The sequence below is a fragment of the Apteryx mantelli genome, chromosome 16, assembly GCF_036417845.1.
Source record: "Apteryx mantelli isolate bAptMan1 chromosome 16, bAptMan1.hap1, whole genome shotgun sequence".
Taxonomy (NCBI): domain Eukaryota; kingdom Metazoa; phylum Chordata; class Aves; order Apterygiformes; family Apterygidae; genus Apteryx; species Apteryx mantelli.
Window position 1 is genome coordinate 1,288,027 of NC_089993.1, and position 21,015 is coordinate 1,309,041.

Consider the following 21,015-nt stretch of genomic DNA (forward strand, 5'->3'; position numbering starts at 1 on the left):
CATAGAATAATCACAAGAACTTCTCTAGCCAAATGACAGTTATCTTGTTTTAAGGCTAAACTATTTATTTGTTAATCTGTTAATCTATTTGTTAATTTGTTTAACTGGGGTCAACTAAGATGAACTCTTTCCAGGACTGCAGCAGTCTTTCCCAAAGCCCCTGAAATTAATGGGAAGACTCCTATTTCTTTATTAGGCTGTGGGTCACACCAGTTGTACAGATACACTAATCAGTTTTGCCCATCGTGAGAGTTTGTGGAGCCTAGGAAATGGGGAAAAGAACCTTCTATAAGGGTCAGCTGAAAATAGTGAAGCAAAATCTTAAAATCTAGCAACTGTTTTAAGCAACAAGCTAGGCTAACTGGTGTGAGTGGAGCACCATTCCAACACATCTGCACTGCTTTTGTTTTCACCACCAGCTCTGTTACCTCTAAACCACTCTACACTGTGCCATAAAGAGAGGGATGGGACTCATATTGCCCAGCTTGAGCAATCCATCTGATCTGAGATGCTGATGGGATGAAATGAATTGTCTTCCAAGGATGCCTGTTTCTCTCTCTTGATTACAGAGGGAGCCACAGTTAACTAGGTCAGGCTTTAGATGGCTAACTTTTAAGTGCCTAAGTTAGAGCACAGGAATTCTCCTCCCACAGATGTCTATAGTTAGACAAGTTAAAGGTTTAGGCCCAAACTCTCAAAGGCACCCCAAGGCACGGTGTCACTGAACACTTTTCCACTCCTGAGCTGCAGGTCTGCACACTCATCTCTTGATCTGTCTTTCAGTGCGAATGCCAATAGCTCAGCAGAGCGCTGCATGCTAGAGGCAAGCTAATAGAAGACGGTTGGTATATGGTTAATGATACCATTAACTGAAGTTACTTTAAGCATTTTATTTTTGCTCCTAACTTCAGTGCTCCAAATCACCTTATACAGTCACTGCAGAGGGGCTGGTACCTCCCAAAGGCAATTCGGGGCACCTAAGTTAAATGCCTGAAGTTAGACAGTGTGAATACTCCTGAGGTCACTTCTGCTCACCTTAACAGGTTGGCAGGGATCCTGTTCCAGATCTGGTAACACTGAGTAAAGTAGAGAGAACACAGTGATCAAAATTTCCTCTCAGTTAAACAGACGCCTATCTATCAAAGCCTGGGAACACCACTACTCTAGAGCAGAGCTTGCAGGACAAACTGATACAGAGCATTGGTAGGCCTGGCTAGCTTCAAGGATGAAACCATGCTGACTTTTCTTATGTTAAGAGGTTGCTTGCTTGTTTATGGTCATTTTCTGTTGCACCTGCCACCTCTTTTTTTCATTGTGTCTCTGGAGATCTGTAAAGGCCACTAAAAAGTAATGTTTTAAGAACCACAGTCAAAGGACAGATGTACTGAAATGTTCCCCAAATTGATTACAGCAGATATAACACAGGTGCTTCAGCATTGACCTTCCTAACCACAGCCATGAGAGAGTAAACAGCGAAAAGGTCTGCAGTGAGTGGGTGGCAAAAAAGTGGCAGATTAGCACATTCAATAACAGTGCTTGGCAGTTACATGAAACATGTCAGGAAAGGAAACACTGGAAGTTGCCCAGGCTTCTTCAAAACATTCATTAGTTTTCCCCAAAATAACACAAACTGTTTCTGCTCTTTTTCTCAAAGAACCAAATATCTTCCTGAGTTGATCATATCCTCTCTTTTTTTCTTCAGTTCAACTAACCCAGCTCTGTGAGCAAATGCCACACAACTAAAAATGCCTCATCGCACAGCACAATGGTGATAACAAATGGATAACATATGCAGTACAGCCAGCTTATGAACATCCCAAAGGCTGAAATTTATTTGCACAAAGTCCTCAAATTGTTAAAAACTGGGGCAGAACTCTGGGAAACTTCCAGTCTGGACAGACTTTCAAGAGCAAAGTTCTACAGAGGAACATAAATTTCTGTCTTTTGCCATTCAATATCCCTGCTAATTTTGATGTCATCTTATACCCTTCCTTCTATCTTCTTTAATGTGAATCTTACATCCACTACTGAAACTGGAAATCATTCAACAAGCCTAAAAATGGCGATGTGTGCAGGATGACAATATTCACCTGCTTACTTATTCTCTGAATATTGTTCTATCAATTCATGGACAGCAAGTCCACAAAAAATTCCTACACGCTGTCTAACAAAGCACAAATGCTTAAATGCATTTTCTTCTTCTCCAGCTCCTCTTTAGTGTATATCAGTCCCTTCTCTTCTAACAAATGGGGCTGACCAACACACATCTGCATTGCTGACTGCTAGCTGATATTACAAACTGCTGGGACATGTTGGATTCTTACTGGGCTTGTGGATTACATGAAGACTGTGTTGTAATTAGCTTTTCCACCAACTGGAAGTTAAATCCTGTGAATTAAAGAATCCTAATCTGTTAGACTACAAATAGAGCTGTTGCTTAAATGTCACCAGCAGCTGAGTTAAGAAGAATGATTCAAGGAAAAGGAATTTCTGCACCTGTAAACTGATGCTTGTTACTTATGATAAGCAGCCACAGAACCTCTGCTCATCTTGCCAGAACCTCCTAGGCCTCCTTAATAGCATGGAAAAGCAGGGCAGAATCACCTGCTTACATTAAAAGAGAAGTTTCCCATGTTTCATGTGCTACTTGGAACATGCCTGATCAAAGCCAAGGCTGAAGCACAAACATGAAACTTCTCTTTTCACATGCACATCCTGGTATCTGCCTAAAAAGCTTCCCTGGGGATACAGTGTGTGCTAGAGGAGTTATGGGATTGGGAGATATCTAGGTGCTGCTGGATCAGAATACAAAGATGAAAGAGAATCTGGATATAAGAAGAGACTTCAAAAGAAATTGCACATGGTAATATTTGAGCATTTCTATAGGAAAAAAAATGTTAGAGGATGTATAAGTATCTAAATAGAGATATTCAAAGTATTGAGAGATATTCAAGTATCCAGATAGAGATTTTCAAAGCCTGACTGGACACAGTCCTGGGCAACCTACTCTAGCTGACCCTGCTTTGAGCAAGGGAGTTGGACTAGATGATCTGCAGAGGTCCTTTCCAACCTCAGCTATTCTGTGAGTCTGTAAGGAACTATATTGATCAGGTGCACCCTGAAACACAAATGTGGGAGACAGCATATCTTTTGCTAGACCAGATGATATAGCTGGAAAAAAAGCAAAGAAGCTTTCAGACACGCAAGCCCTTCTTTAGATGACTACACGTGTAATGAAAGATAGTCTCTCTGCCTAGAAGCCTATATCCTTAAAAAAAATGACAGCTACAACACAGACCTAAAAAGCAGCATGATGGCAGGCCTTGAGGAGATTACAGAAACACACCCCAACAGTAATCTTGTCTTAGGTAATTCATGTAAGGCGTCTATCGCTGCAGTATGAGATCCACAAAGACATTTAAGCATACGACCGAGTTATTCACAGTTTCTGAATATTATGTAGGTGGCTAAATGATGGACTGAGCTCTAGCTAGCAGAAGCAGTAAAGCCTCTTGCAGCATAATTAATACAACCCAAAAGCCATCAGGAATAGATTAGAGAAAGCCTGTCATTCTTGCCAGATCTGGAAAAGCGTGAAGGCCCAGTACTGTATCACAGAAGACAACCTTGTGTATATAAATACTAACTAATTTTCCCTGCAGTTCTGCCTATTGGTGTTAACAAATGCCAAGCTTACATGATTAACAGCTGTATTAGCACTGACATGTTATCACAAGAATTTCCATGGGTAAACTAAAAGGATATTCAGGTTAAGAATAGTGCTAGAGATTACTGACTACGAGAGTCACTTCCAGCAGAACTGGTTTCACTGAACCTCATGGCCTGCGTCTGGCAGAGCATACGCAGACACAGGTTCCCATTCTGGTCTCAGTTCCAACAAATCAGGGCTCACTCCATTAGAGTCAAGGAAGTTACTACAGATTTACACAGCTGGTATCTCTCACAGCCATTGACTGATGGACAACCTTGGACATGCTCATTCTGAACCCGAATTCTCACTGTCACGAAGCGTACACCAGTACTCAGCCAAGCAGCTCTCAGCTCATGATTAGCTGGGGTACAGCACTAGCTTTTGCTACTGCATGGACTCCTGTAGGTTTTCTAGATCCTTGGCTGTGTTTAAGATTTCCCACTTCTGCCTTGTCCTAAAAGGCACATGTGTTCTACCACCCATGATACCTTAGGTTGGCTGAAAATCTATTTTTCCAGTGTGTAGGAGGCCCACACCTCTTTGCCATCTGTCCCCATTCATTTTTCATTGCCCCTGAATAATCCTGTTCTAATCAAGTTTAAAGAAGTGGGAAACCTGTTGAGTACTTTTTTCCTAAATAATCTGCTTACTAGTGTGTCACACCTACTGCCTTTACCCATCCCGCCCTCCCACACTTTTTACTGTTAAGTCTGAATCCATTTATTTGCTCCTGTTTTGGCTGTAATGAGTGGACTACTCAGATTGCATGAGAACAGGGAGTCAGTGGGTAAGCAGAGGAAATCTGGAAATTATTTTTACATCATTTAATAAATCCATGTGTAAAAACAAATAGAAATACATAGGAAAATAGGGATTTTATCATACTAGGCAAATGCTTAGATGTGTGCAATGAATTACAAAAAAAAACCCCCAATCACCCACCAACCTAGCTCCTTCTGAGCATCTGTTTTGCAAGGCAAAACAGCCTTCCCTGGAGGAAGATGGAATAACTGAAGGTGTCTACATTGACAGCTAACCAACTATGGCCAACAGTGCCTTGATCCAAAGTCCATTCAAGTTCCATGCCCTCTGAAAAATCTGAGAGGTTTCTTGCCAATACTAGTTATATTATTCTGAACTTCCATAGATTTTTGCTCTTGAACATCTTTGTCCAGCTGGGTGGCATTCTTTCTCTCTCTCTCTCTCTCTCTCCCCATCCGTAACAGGTTTTATATCACTCCTCTCTTGCACAGTAGCACCAACAGAGCTGCCGCTTTCTCAGAATTGGGCAGGCAAAGGCAACAGAGATCCTGGATGTGGCTGGTTTAGAATAAGACTGACACACAGAAGCTTTAAGGATGGCTTTTAGCAAGCCAGCCTCTCTCTTCTAGACAACACAGAGGATTTCATTTTCCAGAGAACCTAATTTGGCACCTTCAAATAACCTGTATGCTTTAAAAGAGTTATAAAATGCTCAAAGTAAACTTAAAAAAAAAAAAAAGAAAAAAAAAAGGCTACCCCTTCCCTGAACAAAAGCAGCAATGTCCTTCCTTCACCTGGGACAGAGGCCCAAATGCCTTCATACGTACCCACACATTCTTGTGCTCAGGTGACACATAAATCAGATTCTGAACTGACTGAATCTCCATCAAGCAGTACACCCTGTTAACCATTATACAGTTTCTGAAACTATGCTAACGCTTACATTTTGCCTGACCAATAAACAAAAACCCTGACAGTTTGGCACTAACCTGCTTCCAAGCAAAGTTGAAAAGTTATGCATTTTACTTCAACAGGAGCAGAATTAGGCCTTTCATTCTTGACAAGTTATGACAAGTGTTTGTTTAGGTTGCAACTTCTTTCTTACTACTCCCAAAAAACAAGCGAGCAACAGCAAAAGATGATTTCTGCTACTATGCTTCTGCATGATTTCCATTGATTTTGCACAAAAGAGGGGCTTATATTAATGTTTTCAACTGTCCAGACAAGGATGATCTGCTGCATCAAGTCTGTGAAAAAAACATAACAATTTCTTCTGAGCAAGTGATCACTGAAGCTAAATAGCACCACTTTAAATTGTATAAAAATAGTGACCACAGCACACTTTCTTCCCAGTTCATACTGTACAAATATAGTCAGCTGTAATAACAGTAGAAAAAGAAAATAAACTAATGCTGTTACTTTGCAATATGATCCATTTTCGAAACCATTTCTTTTTTTTGATCTGCAATAGATCTAGTAAAACTAATAGCACTAATAGCACCTTCTTCAGCAAACGAAATATGCCAGTAGATAAATAATCACGTGAATTACTCCCTCTGCCATATATTCTGCACAACATAGTCTCACATTTTGTATATTCTCCCCTCCCTCCAATTGGATATATCGATTCTCCTAAATAGCTCAGGCAGCTCTTGAAGACTCAGAATGTAAAACGGACTCAGCCAACTGCATAGCTCACTGAAAAGGCTGTAATGCTTTATTCACTAAGAAAGGAAGATCTGTCTCGCGATTCTTTGGCAGGGAGCAGTTATCGACACCCAGGCCTCCTATGCTCTCTAAGGTGAAGGCTTTGTATTGGAGTTCCCACCTTGAGCCTAGAACTTGCTCACTGCTGAAGTGGGGTATTGGCACTGCAAGATATCTGTCTCAAGAATGAAGAATACAAACAGCTGCTACCATATGTAACACAGCCTTGCACAACTGCCATAAAACTCTGTCATCTCAAGGGCAAAATCTCCTGTATTGCGATGAGGATAACGATAAAAATATAAAGGCATGCATCTGGTTTCATTCCCTAAAGAAGTGCCTTGGCCAAGGCAAGACGAATTTTGCAGGCTGACAATAGTGCCTTTCGTGTTTTCAGAGTGCAATATGCATGATCATCACACCCAACAGAAAAACAACATAGTATTTCCAAAGGCTTCATATTGCATATACACGACTGGCTTGGATAGGTGCCTGCAGAGCTCCTGTACCCTGCTGGGCCAGATCCTTAGCTGAGTAAACTTGCAAAACGCTACTTTATGTGGTGAAAGTGGGTAGATTTGTAACAGGCAAAGAGCTGCCGTGTTATTTCTTTAAGTAAAAAATGATATCAGTTTCTAATAAGAGAGGAAGGAATGTAATTTACCATATAGATATGTACACATGCATAGATGATAATGGCAACATTAGCATCATACATACAACTCATGCCACATGCAGCTATGTCTGAATGACTGCTTAATGTTGAAATACACAGTGCAAAAGTATGAATTCAGTATCATACTTCAACATAGTGAGGTACTTTATCCCCCCACCCCCCCACCCCCCTTCCCATCCAAGTTCATGGAATACATATTTCGACAGAACTCACTACTTCAGCCAGGAGCTCTAAGTCTGGCTGAGTCTGAAATTCTTTAGAGGCCTCATACCTGAACCCTTGTGTGGCTCGACAGATACTGAGAATATGCTGCCTCCTTCCCTGAATGCTCTTTAGTTTCAGATGTAACATCGGTGGTTCTGTGCTGCTGGTGGTGGGACTTCTGATCATGGTGGCCATCCCTTTTCCTAGCTTCTGAGTCAAACAAGACATGGGTCAGCCTCTCCAGATAGTGCTCCAGCTCTTCCTGGGTGTGCTCCAGCTGTTTGCCAACAGTACTGGGAAAAAAGGAAGAGGATGGTGGGGGGCTTTTGCTTTCCCTCTCCTTCTTGGCCTCTTCCAAATGTGGGTTATGCTTCATTAGAATAAGCACCACGATAAGCAAGATCAGGCACAGATACACAACCCAGACTTCTTCCATTGTGGTGGTGAGATACCAAGGGGCTAGTGCCTGTTGATGTACTTAAAGGTAAAAAAGACAAATATAGTAGATGCCAAATACAGTAGATGTTCAGTGCTTCCCAGTTTTCAGCATCCACAGAAAAGGATTGTTGTTAGTAATGAAAGCAGTTTGGTAGTTTATGTCAAAGCTCAATTTTTATTTTTTTTAAAGCAGTGTGACTTACAAAGCTTCCTTCAGGTCTCAATATGCAAGCAGCACAAACAGTGAACACCAAAAATTTTTAAGCAAAGAAAATAAAATTACTTCCTCCTTGGAGTAAAATAGCTTCAGCAGAAAGATACAAGATCATCTGTTCCAGCTCCTTATGCTATTAAAATACCACTGTTTCTCCTTTTTTTTGTTACCAGCTGTAACCACTTTGTATCTTCAGAGACAGGGACTCCTGGAAAATCCTGGTGTAAGGCACTTTGCAGTTACAGTCTAAGGAACTGCAGGTCCAATGTTTATTACCCTTCAAATAATAACTCTTCTTTTCTAATGTTTGAATTGTTGTCTTGCTTGAAATGGTAAGCTTTTCTTCTTTCTAATTCAAACAAAAGATGAATTAGGATTGGGGTTTTCCTCCCCTAAGGAAGATAAAATATTTTATCCTTTAGGGGTCATTAGATGCTGATTCCACAGTCCACCTTCAGCACTTTTAAAAAAAATTAAGTGACAGAAGGGAATCTGGTCACTTGAGTTACAGATTCAGTAAGACCAATTCTGCTGGCTTCCTTCTCTCTTTGCTGGCTTTGGGAGAGGGAGCCCCAGCAGAAGCAGCTGCTGGGACTCAGGAGGTAATTTCAGCTGAACTTTGCAGGGATCCCTTGGAGATCCTTTGCATGCTGTTCCTCAGTGACTCTGCCCCCCAGATTACTTCAAGCAGACGTTGGGCAGCCCAGGGACCAATAAATCCATTTCCACCGACCAACCCCAATGGAAAGGATTGAAAAAACTTACCAATTAGCTCCCAGCATTGAGGTTAACAGCCAAAATCCAAGTAGGGACGAGAAGCCACCAAGATGGGGCCAATCCACGAGGGGAGAGGCTGGCCATGGGCACTGCTCTCTCCCCCTCGGAGGCAGGGTCTGTCTGGAATAGGATTGCATTTCCTAACCTTTGCTAGGGGATCTTTTTACAGATGAGGGTGCCAAGCCTAAAAGGGGCAGAGAGCACACCCAGATTTCTGCTGCCTCTGCGTGAAAACATTCTTGGGCTCAACATGCCACAGAACCAACTCCAAAATTTTTTACTTTGTTCCCAGAAGTGACACTTTTCCTCTGCTTTGCTAGGATGAATGGTCTGAAAAAAGATATAGCATTTTCTGATCCCATTACTCACTTTAGAAAGCTGATCCTCAAGTTTTACTTTTTCAAGACCAATGCTATCAAGCAAATTATGCTGTAGAGGCACTGTTGTACTCTGCAATCCAGTCTTGCCTTGCCTTTAGCTCATTCCTGAGGTCACATCCATGCTGGAAGAACTTGTAAACAGTTTGCTGCCTACAAGCCTGGGCCTGGAACTGCTGCACTAGATTTAGGTGGACAGTCACCAAAGAGATATAGTAAAAATCATAGTCATCCCTTTCACACTGACCCCAAACGCACGGCACAAAGCTTAGGAGGAAAAGACAGGCAGGTCAGAAGTGCACTTATTTTCCACCATATTAAGAACACTGGAACAAAGAACTTCAAGCAGATATCCTTTCTCCCTCATTGTCATACACCATTAATGCCTTAGGGCCTGGATCATACCTCCATCCGCATGGATTACAGTAACTAGTACAGCAAAGCCCTGATCCAGACCTGATGCTGCTCTAGTAAGAGAGGTCATTGAAATCCAAATGAAAACAATGCTAAAAAGAGGAAACACTTCTAAAAAATGTAATTAAGATTGTGTCATGATTCCTATGAAGGGGGAATGAACTGATAAGCAGGGACAACATTTGCTAACTTCTAATATACACTGCTTGTTTCCTTTTGATCTAAATGAGTGATAATGGAGCAAAGAAGTTTAAAACATTACAAAGCTTAAGAGTGAGGTAAAGATTGCTGTAATCACAGATGCAAAATACTGTATTGTTGCCTCTTCAAGGCACAATCATTTAGGAATTAACTTTGATATGCCTGTCAAAAGTGCAGGCAGCATCACCTTGACTATACAAATAGAGAGCTGACAGAAAGGCAAAATGTTTTCTCCAACATCACACATCCTATCTATGAAATTGTCCCAGCTTAATCCGGGTCTTGCATTCAGGTCCCCAGGTCAAGCATGATACTCAGGGCTATAAAAGATCACTTTGATGAACATTTCCCTTCCAAGTCCTCCAATACTGAAGTACCATTAAAGGAATAAAGGAATGGGTTGGCTTTGCAAGTCAGCCTTATGGGAAGACCTATCGAAAAACACAAGAGCCTCTCATGTATTATGAAGACATTTTTCCCTGTCCTCTTCAGAGGTAAGAACACAAAACTGGCTGGATTATGTTACACCAAAGGTCCACCTCAGCAGTATCTTTATTCTAGCTGTGAATGCCTAAAGAACAAGGCAATCATGTACAAATGCTTCCCAGAATACTCTCCCAGTCTCTCAAAGCATAAGATTTTATAATGTTTTATCAACTCTAACTTTACCTGAAACAACATGGGGAAGAAAATCACTGTTTCTCAAATGTATGCTGCATAAGCAGCTAGGTAAGAAAATGGCTATAATTCCAAGGCCATATACAGTATGCAACTAAATCTTAGTAAGCAACATGAAAATACTAAAATTTTGCAAAGGACAGCCTTTTCATATTTAATATAAAATCCTGGAAATCCAAAACAAGTCTGAAAAATGCTGTACTGTGTCGTTCCATACAGTTGAAATAACAACAGGGCTCACCAGGAAGTAGAATTGACTAAACTATTGATTTCCAGCTTTATTTATGTCTTCTGTATATTTCTCCTTATCAGATATGTTATGCAGTTTCACTTTCCCCTTGTGCCTTTGAACAACCATTATTTTAAATATTTAAAACAAAATAAATCCTCCAGATGCAGATACTGTATCGGAGCTTAGCAATAAAATACATTCCTTTTTTGCAGCCAACAACATTTGCAGGAAAAGACTTCAAAAAACTATTTTACCACTGTCTTTCAGTACACCCTGGAATCTGCCTACACTTCCATTTCTTCACTTCTCATACAGGATGACTGGTCTATAAAAGGGAGGAAAGCACTGCTCCCTAGGGACATCTGATACCATGTTTCCTTTTAAAGGCCTTCTGTTCCTTCAGCTTTTTAAGACTGAATGCGAAAGATTTTCTGCATGAACACAGGCGACAGGTTCAGTGGCTGAAGCAGTATCAAGGCACTGGAGATGTATATTCAACTGTCCAGAAAGTAAAAATTTAATACAGATCAAATGCAACAGATTCTTTGGGCTGTCACAGTTCATTTCACTGTCACCCAAGGTTTGGGACAGAGTTGATTTATCCTCTGAGTCACTGCTGGTTGTCACTGGGCTACTTATAAAGTAAGCTTCTTTTTTTAAGAACTGACTGTATACCCTTCCCAGCTGGCAAGAACCTGGCTTCAGAAACAAAAATCTTTCCCTGTCTGGAAACACTTACCCTGACATTCCCAAGCTAGAGTAAACTGGCATCTGCCGTTTTCTTCTAAGTCTATACTTGTCAGTTAGACAAATGAATGAGCAAAGATGATTCACACTCACTTTCCTCACAGTTCCTGAACTCTTGCACATTGTATTTGATTAAATACTGCCCAGTGCTTTTTGGATACCAGAATCTGTGCTCATCATTTGAAAAGGTGTCTTTCTACAGTGTGAGGACAGAGGTCTACTACGTAGACTGAGTACCGGGGTTATGTGTATAATAAGCAGATCTGTTATACATCTCCACATAAGACACTCTGAAAGACAATCCTTCCTTTGGGAAACATGGAGAGATTCCTAAGTGACATTTTCCCTGCACAGCATCCTTCTACCCTTCTTAGGTTTGCAGAAAATTTGGCATAGTTTTTAACCACAGTTTTTGTCTAAAACTTTCCTAAAAAAAATTAAAGCAAAACTTTTCTTGGGAAGTTGTGAATCTGAATGAGTCTGTGTTAGATGTCCTGGGTGATGCTGAAGGGGATCCTGCTGAACCTTGGCTTTTCCTGCAAGCTCCAGAGCGCTTTCGCAAGACCTGGCAGTTCTTCTTGCGGATGTTTTCCTTCACTTCCACGACCCTGGCAGATTTTGCAGCTTACAGAGGGGAGAAGAAAGCAAGAAGAGATATTTAGTCACCTTATATCCCACTCTGCAGAGCTATATGGAGGGTGAGAGTGAAGGAGGTTCTGCTTTCCTCTTCAATTCCCCCTGCATGCAGAATCTCCTACCTGCTTGCATGAGCTTCAGCTGTTTGCACTGCTCTTCCTCCATCTTCTTCCTGTAGTCTCCGAACATAGTTCTCATGATTTGACGCTTCTTCACTAGCGGAGCCTTGTCACTGCGCAGTGTCTTGATTGCACGGAGAGCCTCTTCCACTGAAGCAGTGGGAAGCACAAACAACCCACAGTTTAAGACTCCGCACTGGCTCTTCCCCCGCATCACTGCTTCTGTCTGCCAACCCTTCCCACTCAGTTTCTTGCAACCCTTCCCTGCTCTCTTGAATATTACCTTGTTTAGGAGTGGACTTTTGTGTCTTCAGGCCAAGTTCTAGTTGTTCCACACACCAGTCCACTTCCTTCCACAGCTGGTCATCTGACTGCTATACAACATGGAACAGAGCGAGCACAAGGAAATAAATCATCCTAACATGATAGCAGCAGTTGCCACACAAAAGAAATCCACACAAAATCAAGACTAACTCAGAATTTCAGGTTCTGGTGACTTTGTGAGATCTTGCCTATAGTGTTTTTCATTGGATAAATTCAAAATGCTAAACAAATATTCAGTTGTGACTCACTGTCTCTATTTGATGGACTTAACATCTGGCTGCCATTCAGAAGATGCAGTTCTCTGGAAAGTCCTTCAGGACTTCAAGATATTAAAGAAGCTGTCAGTTCAACTTACAGATGGGAGAAATAAGCATTAATAATAAAAAAACCCCCTAACCCGCCCAAAATCACAGAGCAACCAATGGACAAAACCAGAAGCAGAATCTTGGTGTCTCAGATCCCATGTGGAGGGAGGTCTGCACCTCAACTTTGCTATTTGCATAATGTGAGTAACTTGTCCTACCTGATATCAAGTCATGGGTACAGTGCCTGATTCAGCACCCAGATACCCAGCTTGGCCCTGAGGACAGTTACCTGCCTTTTAAATTTTTTTTTCTAAGGTAAATGTGGCACCTGGCTTCCCAAAGGTTAGCTACCACAGGTCTCAACACCAAAAACTCATAATGTTTCAGCACAAGTCTCAAGCAGACAATAAAAAAGCATTAATTTCCTTTCTACTAGTTTGGTTCCTCAACTGACTAGCAGAGGAAGAAAACAGCTGCTGTAAGAAATAAGCAGCAACCCTTATTTTTCAGCTTGCATTCCGTGCCAGTGTACTAACTGTTAAACTATGCATAGACATCAAGTTTCTCTTCTGTTGAAGTGTTTATAATTTATGGGATCCTATCAGTATTAAAATACCTGAGAGGTCTCATCCTGATGGGATGCATCTTTATTCTGACATCCACCGGCTTCTGTCTTTGCCTTCCTGCTTATCTCAGTTTCTTCTATTTCCTTTTTACTGCTAGATGCTTTTTGTTTCTTCTTTTTCTTCTTCTGGGCTGCTCTATCTGCTGCTACTTTCTCTGTCACTGTCTCATCTCCAGGAGCACTCTCTGGTATTGGGATCTTTAACACGAAATGACCTCTGTCTTCTCCAGGCGTACTATCTGCAGTTTGAGTCAGCTCAGGCTTCTGCAAGGTTGAACTCTGTAGCATACCAGGTGATTCAGTAGGCAGTGAATTATCCAGCACTTCATGATCCGCTGTACTCTCTAATGGTTGGTTCGCTAGAACTAATGGGACCAGAGGATGATCTTCACCTGGGATGGTAAAATTGAAAGCAAACTTGGGTTCTTGTCCAGAGGCAGCAAAACTAAAGGCTTCACTCAAATTCTCTTGCTCTGGGGCTCTTACATTAGTTTGTTTCTGCTCAGCACCACTGACACTAGGAGCTGCTCCCAAAGTTGTACCAGTTGCTGCTGGGTCCATCTCAGAAGGTGTGAAGTCAAATTGGAAGCTGTTGTCAGACAACATGAACCACTTTGGTTTTGCCTCAGAGATTTGGTCAGACTGTTTCCCGTACACCACACTACCTGAAGGCTGCCCACTGCCTGGCTGCACTTCTGCTTCACCAGGTTTCAGAGCTAGGAGAGAAAAAGAATGTTTCTATTAATATGCCAGTTTCCTACTATGGGGAGGCCACTGTTACTGCAACTCCCTCTGGAAGGTACAGCTACAGGGAGGCAATCCTGTCAAAAGCTACAAGATAAAAAAATCTTCAGAAAGGAACCAAATATCACCATCCCCTGAAGGGACAGTTAAAGCTCACCTGCTTTCTCCATACTCTTCTGCTCCTCAGCCATTTTGAGTCGATAATCCCCAAACACATGGTTCATCACTTGTCGCTTCTTCACCAAGGGGGTCTCATGGGAGCGCAGGACCTTGAGAATGTGCTGTGTTTCTTCTACTGCATTCAAGAAAAAGACCAAAAGAGAGAAGACACAGGTCATGATGGGCCTTACAGACTATATTGCAGGATGCTGATGACAGGGTCTCCTCTGAACACGTTCCAGCTGTGTTCATACTACACCTTACTAGTCCATGACTGACATTCAGTTGAAAGGAAACTCCAAGAAGCTGAAACAATAACACGAGATGTTCTTAGAGGAAAAAAATAGATCTTATCTGTTTATTATAAATGTGAAGACTCTTCAACTGCAGTAACTGTACTACCAATGGAGCAGAAGCTACAGAGTGCTTAGCACCCCTTCCCCCCAAATAAACAAGAAATCCAAGAGCCTATCTCATTGCCTCTTCTCTGGAAAACTGGGAATGATCTAATGGAGTAGTGAGCATACCCTAAAGAGCTGGACTCTCTCACACAAACCAGCCATACCACCACTGTAATCCCAGTTCTTTGTGCCAAAGAGAATTCTCTAAAAAAATGCAATTCTTTTTCCATGAGAGTGGTCCCCAAGGCCCCAGTTTGGGAACTCCTTATATGCAGAGTCTTCTATTGTTTGTCTCACACATTTCAAGTCCCAAAAAGCTTGATGTACACAACTCATATTATGGAATGGACACAGGCACACATGTATTCTCGTCTGCACTGTATCTCTCTGGGACTCTCCAAACGAGGTGTAGCTTGCTGGAAGACTGCAGATCCAACGCTGGGAGTCCCATGGCAGGAAAGAAGCAACAGCACTGCAAGCATGAGGCAGAAAAGCCCCAGTGGAGCTGTACCCTACCCAGAAGAGTAGGGCATGTCTTCATAGCACCAGCTGTCACAGTCCTGAGCATATTTCCCCCCCTGCTTCTAGGAGTTTAGGTAGCTGCATTCAAGTCCAGCTCACTGGTAAGAGCTGATACAAAGAAAGAGCTGGAAAAAGCTTCAGGGGAGGCTCTCCCCTCCTTCACTTGAGGCTGTTTGAAGCTGAGGCTCTGAAGCTTGGCCCTGCCTGAGCTGTGTTGAAGCAACAATGGAGCCATGCCCATGCCTGGCCAGGTACCCCAGTGACCCAAGCCTTGATCCTGCTCTGCAGACTTGAATTCCTATTTAGACCTTGGACCTGCCTCATCACCACAGACTTGCCTGGTGATCTGGATTCTTGGAAGAACCTGATTATGATCAATAGGCTTGCTTTGCTCACCTCACAGAATGGTTGAAATGGGAAGGGACCTTTAGAGACCATCTAGTCCCCTCCTCAAGCAGAGTCACCTAAAGCATGTTGCAGGTCCAGACTGCTTTTGAGTATTTCCAAGGATGAAGACTCCACAACCTCTCTGGGCAACCTGTGCCAGTGCTCTGTCACCCTCACAGTAAAGAAGTTTTTCCTCATGTTCAGACAGAACCTCCTGTGTTTCAGTTTGTGATCGTTGCCTCTTGTCCTATCACTGGGCACCACTGAAAAGAGTCTGGCTCCATCCTCTTGACACCCTCCCTTCAGATATTTATACACACTGATAAGATTCCCTCCTCCAAGTCTTCTCTTCTCCAGGCTAAAAGCTTCAGCTCTCTCAGCCTTTCCTTATATGAGAGATGCTCTATTGCCTTAATCACCTTAGTAGCCCTTTGCTGGACTTGCTCCAGTAGCTCCATATCTCTCTTACACTGGGGAGCCCAGATCTGGACACAGCACTCTAGGTGTGGCCTCACCAGGGCTGAGGGGAGGGAAAGAATCACTTCCCTTGACCAGCTGGCAACACTCTTCCTAATGCAGCCCAGGATACCATTGGCCTTATTTGCCCCAAAGGCACATTGCTCGCTCATGTTCAACTTGCTGTCCACCAGGACTCCCGGGTCCTTCTCGGCAGAGCTGCTTTCCAACAGGTCGGTGCCCAGCATGTACAGACACATAGGGTCACTCCTCCCTAGTTGTAGGACTTTGCATTTGCCTTTGTTGAACTTCAGGAGATTCCTCTATGCCCATTTCTCCAGGCTGTGAAAGTACCCCTCAATGGCAGCACAACACTCTGCTGTACCAGCTATTTCTCCCAGTTTTGTATCATCAGCAAACTTTCCGAGAGTACACTCTGCCCCATCATCCAGGTCACTGATGAAGATGATAAACAGTACTGGACCCAGTATTGACCCCTGGGATACACTGCTAGTTACTGGCCTCCACCTAGACTTCACACTGCTGATCACAACCCTCTGAGTTCTGCTATTCAGTCAGTTTTCAATCCACCTCACTGTCTGCTCATCTGGCCCGCACTTCATCAGCTTCCCTATGAGAATGTTTGGGGAAACTGTGTGAAAAAATCATACTGAAGGCAAGGTAGACAACATCCACTGCTGTCCCCTCATCTACCCAGCCAGTCATTGCATCAACCAAGGCTATCAGGTTGGTTAAGCATGATTTCCCCTTTGTGAACTTATGATGACTACTCCTGATCACCTTCTTGTCCTTCATGTGCCTGGAAATGGTATCCAGGATGAATGGCTCCATTACCTTCCCAGGGACTGAGTTGAAGCTGCCTGGCCCGTAGTTCCCTGGGTCCTCCTTCTTGCCCTTTTTGAAGACTGGAGTGACACTTGCTTTCTCCAAGTCCTAAGGCACCTCTCCTGATCGCCATGACCTTTCAAAGATGACCAAGAGTGGCCTTGTAATGACATCAGCCAGCTCCTTCAGCACTTGTGGGTGCATCCCATTAGGGCCCATGGACTTGTGTATGTCCAGCTTGCGTAATTATTCCCTAACCTGATCCTGCTCCACGAAAGGAAAGTTGTCCTTTCTCCAGACTTTCCCTTGGTCCCTGTGGCCTGGGTTTTTCCGAAGGCCAGCCTTACCAGTAAAGACTAAGGCAAAGAAGGCATTCAGTACATCCACCCTTTCCTTGACATCCCTTGGCAGATTAAATTCCAGATGGGCTTTAGCCTTTCTAGACCCATCCCTGCATGCTTGGACAATGTCCCTATATTCATCCCAGGCTACCTGTCCCTGCTTCCACCCTCTGTATACTTCCTTTTTATGTTCGAGTTTTGCCAGGAGCTCCTTGTTCATCCAGGCAGGTCTTCTGCCACCTTTGCTTTCTTGAGCTTAGAAGAGGTGATCCTTGAATATCAACTAGCTTTCTTGGATCCCTCTTCCTTCTAGGACCCTATCCCATAGGATTCTTCCAAGCAGATCCCTGAAGAGACCAACATCTGCTCTTCTGAAGTCCAGGGTTGTGATCCTGCTCTTTGCCCTGCTCTCTCCTCTCAGGATCCTGAACTCCACCAACTCATGGTCACTGCAGCCAAGGTTGCTGCCAACCTTCACATCCCTAACCAGTCCTTCCTTGTTTGTAAGTACGAAGTCCAGCAGAGCACCTCTCCTCATTGGCTCCTCTATCACCATTATCAGGAAGTTGTCATCGATGCTCTCCAGGAACTTCTTGGATTGCTTGTGCCCTGCTGTGTTCTCCCTCCAGCAGGTATCGAGGTGGCTAAAGTGCCCCATGAGGACCAGAGCCTGCAAACGTTACTTCTGGCTATCTGTAAAAGGCCTCATTTACTACTTCTTCCTGATCAGGTGGCCTATAACAAACACCCACAACAATGTCACGCATATTAGTCTGCCCCTTACTCCTAACCCATGAGCTCTCAGTCAGCCCCTCACCCACCCCATGACAGAGCTCCCTACACTCCCCCTCCTCACCTTCCTGGCCTGTCCTTCCTAAAGAGCCTGTACCCATCCGTTGCAACATTCCAGTCATGTGAGCTATTCCACTATGTCTCCGTGATCCCAATGAGATCATAGCCCTGCAGTTGGGTACTGGGGGAGTAGGCCCCTTTTCAGTGAAGTCATTGCCCCTGCCTGCCTTGTTATTAAGTTCGGCTCCCATCTCACTTTCCATTTGGGAGCAGGCTGCCCTTGCTGCTCCCTGACCCTATGTACTCAGTACAAGACAGTGGTGTAAAAAAATGGTCTAATGACCAAGCATTGTGTGGCGGCTTATATTAATTACTTCTATATCCTCAGGTGCATCAGCACACACTCAGCAAGGCATGTTACAACAGGTAACTGCACCTTTCTCCTAAATATTAGGTACTGGTCATTGGTAGAAGCAGGATACAAATCTTCCTATATTAACAAGCTGGACTGACTGGATCAAACTGCAGTCTCCTCAAAAGTGTTTTAAAGGACTTTAACTTTCAAGTAATTCCTCCTTCAAACAAGAACAATGAAGAACAAGCTTCACAAAAATAAACCTACACATGTCTAAGAGCTAGCCATACTTAAATAGTATTTCCTTAAGACTGGAAAACAAAAGCAGATCTGTAGCAGAACCAAACAACAGGCAATTAGACAGGAAAATGAGAATATGAAAAACAGTACAGAAAACTGAGAAGAAAAGTCACTGGAAAGCAAGATAAAGGAAAGGCAGATAAAGTTCAGATAGTTCTTAAAGTTCAGTGTTTTATGTAATTTTGAATTTACAACAAGAACAGAAAACAGATTGGGGAGGAGAAATACAAAAAGCTTCTAGGTCTACTAAATCAACACTGAGGCTGACATTTAGCTGCAGACTATAAAGGAGGCAACATACCTTGTTTTGGGGCTGGGTTGAGGCAAAGGAGATTTGTCTCCAGCTGCAAAATACACCACTCCACCTCATCTTGGAATGTGCCCTGGGGATCCTTAGACATGGGGGAAGGCACAGTGTTTAAAAGTGCAAACAGCAGACCTGCAAAACTAATTCCAAAACCAAGTTTTCTGAAGTTCTCTGCTCTGCATTATGTGGAAGATCAGAGTAGCGGGTCATAAAAACCTTTTGTGGCCTGACACTAGAGACATGCAGCATAACTGCTTATACCACAAATCAGTGCAGAACAGAGTGACACAAGCCCTGCAATATTCACAATTTGGAGCACATCAAATGAAGTCTCTATTCTAAATATTAGAGACAGTAAACTTTTAGTAGGCCAACCACCCTTGGCAAGTCAAGACTGCTGCAGCTAATGGCCTAATACATCTCTACAGCAGAAAATCTTCCCTCCAGCACAGCTGTGACAATACACAGAATGTTTTCTTTATACAGTAATCAATATCTTTAAGTCCTTAAGATTATCTTTGTTGCATTTTCACCCTACATACCTTGTGATAAGCAGCTGGAAAGTAGGGCCTAGAAGTCTGCCTTTGAACAAGACAGCTGTTAAAAAGCACTGACAAATGAAAAAAAAAAATCTTGAAAGAAAAAATCTTGAAATGAAAAAAAAAAAATCAGAATAATGAGATGACTACGGATGGAAAAAACTCCCAGGCAAACACAAGCGCTAGGAAAGTCCTTTTTAAAACGCTGTGCCGCAGAGGCTAAGGGCCGGGAAGCGATGCCCCGAGGAACACAGCGGGACGCCTTCCCTGCCCGCCGGCCCACCAAGCAAACCGACCGCGGGCTGCAGGAGAGCCCGGGGCTGGAGAAAGGCGCCCTGCAAAGCGCCGCTGGAGAGGACGCAGAGCCGCTTCTTCGTGGCGCAAAAGGGGCGGCTTAAAGCAGCAGCGAGAACCAGGAAAGGGACCAGCCAAGCCGTGGGAAGCTCCTACCTTCGCCATGAGGGAAGCCGACCGCGCCGGCATTCCGGCCCGGCCCCTCCTAGCGAGCCTGCTGCCTCCCGTCACACGCCAGCACGGGCGCTCCCCGGCTCCGCCACGCCGCACCGGCCGCCCGCGGCAGGGACGCTCCGCCGAGCGGCCCCGTCACGGAGGCGGCGCCCCGCGCAGCGCCGGGCCGGGCACGCGGCGGCGCTGGCGGGCGCTGCCCTGCTCCAGGCCCGCGGCAGCCCCCGGCTCCGGCCGCTGCCTGGCGGGCGCAGGGGTCCGGGGCACCCCGCAAACGGCGCCGCGGCCTCACGCCTCGCGTCAGCCCCGCGCGCCGCCGTCCGCCGCCCAACCGCCTCCCCCGCGCCGCGCCGCCGTCCGTCCCCCGGCCGGCTCCCCCGCCCCAGCGCCTCGGTTCCGCCCGCGCCTCGGTTCCGCCCGCGCCGCGGCAGCGCTGCCCCCGCGGCCGGGGCCGGGCGGCCCCCTCGGCTCTCCAGTGGCTCCCCGCGCCGCCGGCCAGGGCCCCGCGGCCGGCCCGCTCGGACCGCCCTCCGCAGGGACACCAGGACAGAGCCCCTGCTCGCTTTCAGCTTCAAAACCAGTTAACACGCGCGCGGGGAAGGAGAAAAGAAAGGAAAAGAAAGGAAAGCCACCATAAAAAAAGCCCCCGACGGCAGGTCACAGGGAACAGAGAGCTTAATTACAGAAACGTTGCCGGACATTCGCTCTTACCCGCTTCCCCAGCCTCGGCTTGGGCTGGCGGTGCACCCCGAGCTCTGCTTGGAGCCCGGGCAGGGCCACGGACCCACCTCAGCAAAGGGGAGCTGGCACAGGACACGGGGAGCTTGCGTGCAACCCCAGAACGAGGTGCGGGGAAGGCGAGCTTTTGCTTCAGATCCTCCCCCTCCATCCTAGCCGCAAGGAAACTTTTTTCTTCTGCTCAGTTGGAGGCAACGTGCAGAAAAAGCATGGAGAAGCACTGCCGCAGCTGTGAAGCCTCAGAGGTGCCCCGCTGCAAGCGCAGCTGATCCCCCACGAGCGCCCAGGCCTGAAGGAAGCCGTCAGCACCCGGCCTCAGCAGCCAGCTTCCCCACGAACCACTTCGCCTCCCACCAAGCAACAGCAACCTGGGAGAAACCCAGAAACCATTTATTACCTAGAGTTGCCTTCTGCTGGGCAGCCCAGCCTGGCCTGGCCTGGCCTTGCCCTTCAGGAGCAGCAGTTGCTGCAGTCCTTTAAAGCCCTCCTTCGGCAGCAGGCCTCCACTAACAAGC

General features: G+C 44.8%; 1 protein-coding gene across 1 annotated transcript; it reads right to left on the reverse strand.

Annotated features, from left to right (window-relative positions):
- Window positions 1-7,654: 7,654 nt before the first annotated feature.
- On the reverse strand, window positions 7,655-19,780 carry C16H8orf33 (chromosome 16 C8orf33 homolog). Its single transcript, XM_067306147.1, has 8 exons — window positions 19,748-19,780; window positions 19,301-19,368; window positions 18,753-18,843; window positions 14,050-14,187; window positions 13,140-13,864; window positions 12,178-12,268; window positions 11,898-12,044; window positions 7,655-11,763 (listed from the first exon to the last, which is right to left on the reverse strand). The coding sequence occupies exons 4-8, from the start codon at window positions 14,114-14,116 to the stop codon at window positions 11,567-11,569; spliced, it is 1,227 nt and encodes a 408-aa protein (XP_067162248.1). The 5' UTR covers window positions 14,117-14,187; window positions 18,753-18,843; window positions 19,301-19,368; window positions 19,748-19,780; the 3' UTR covers window positions 7,655-11,566.
- Window positions 19,781-21,015: the final 1,235 nt, after the last annotated feature.

What these genes read in the sequence shown, in the direction of transcription:
- C16H8orf33 (XM_067306147.1), bottom strand. Translation starts at nt 14,116, where the DNA reads ATGAACCATGTGTTTGGGGATTATCGACTCAAAATGGCTGAGGAGCAG. An exon ending in AAAGTCCACTCCTAAACAAG is followed by an intron (nt 12,045 to 12,177) that starts GTAATATTCAAG and finishes CCACTGCTTCAG; the next exon opens with TGGAAGAGGCTCTCCGTGCA. An exon ending in GCTGAAGCTCATGCAAGCAG is followed by an intron (nt 11,764 to 11,897) that starts GTAGGAGATTCT and finishes CCCCTCTGTAAG; the next exon opens with CTGCAAAATCTGCCAGGGTC.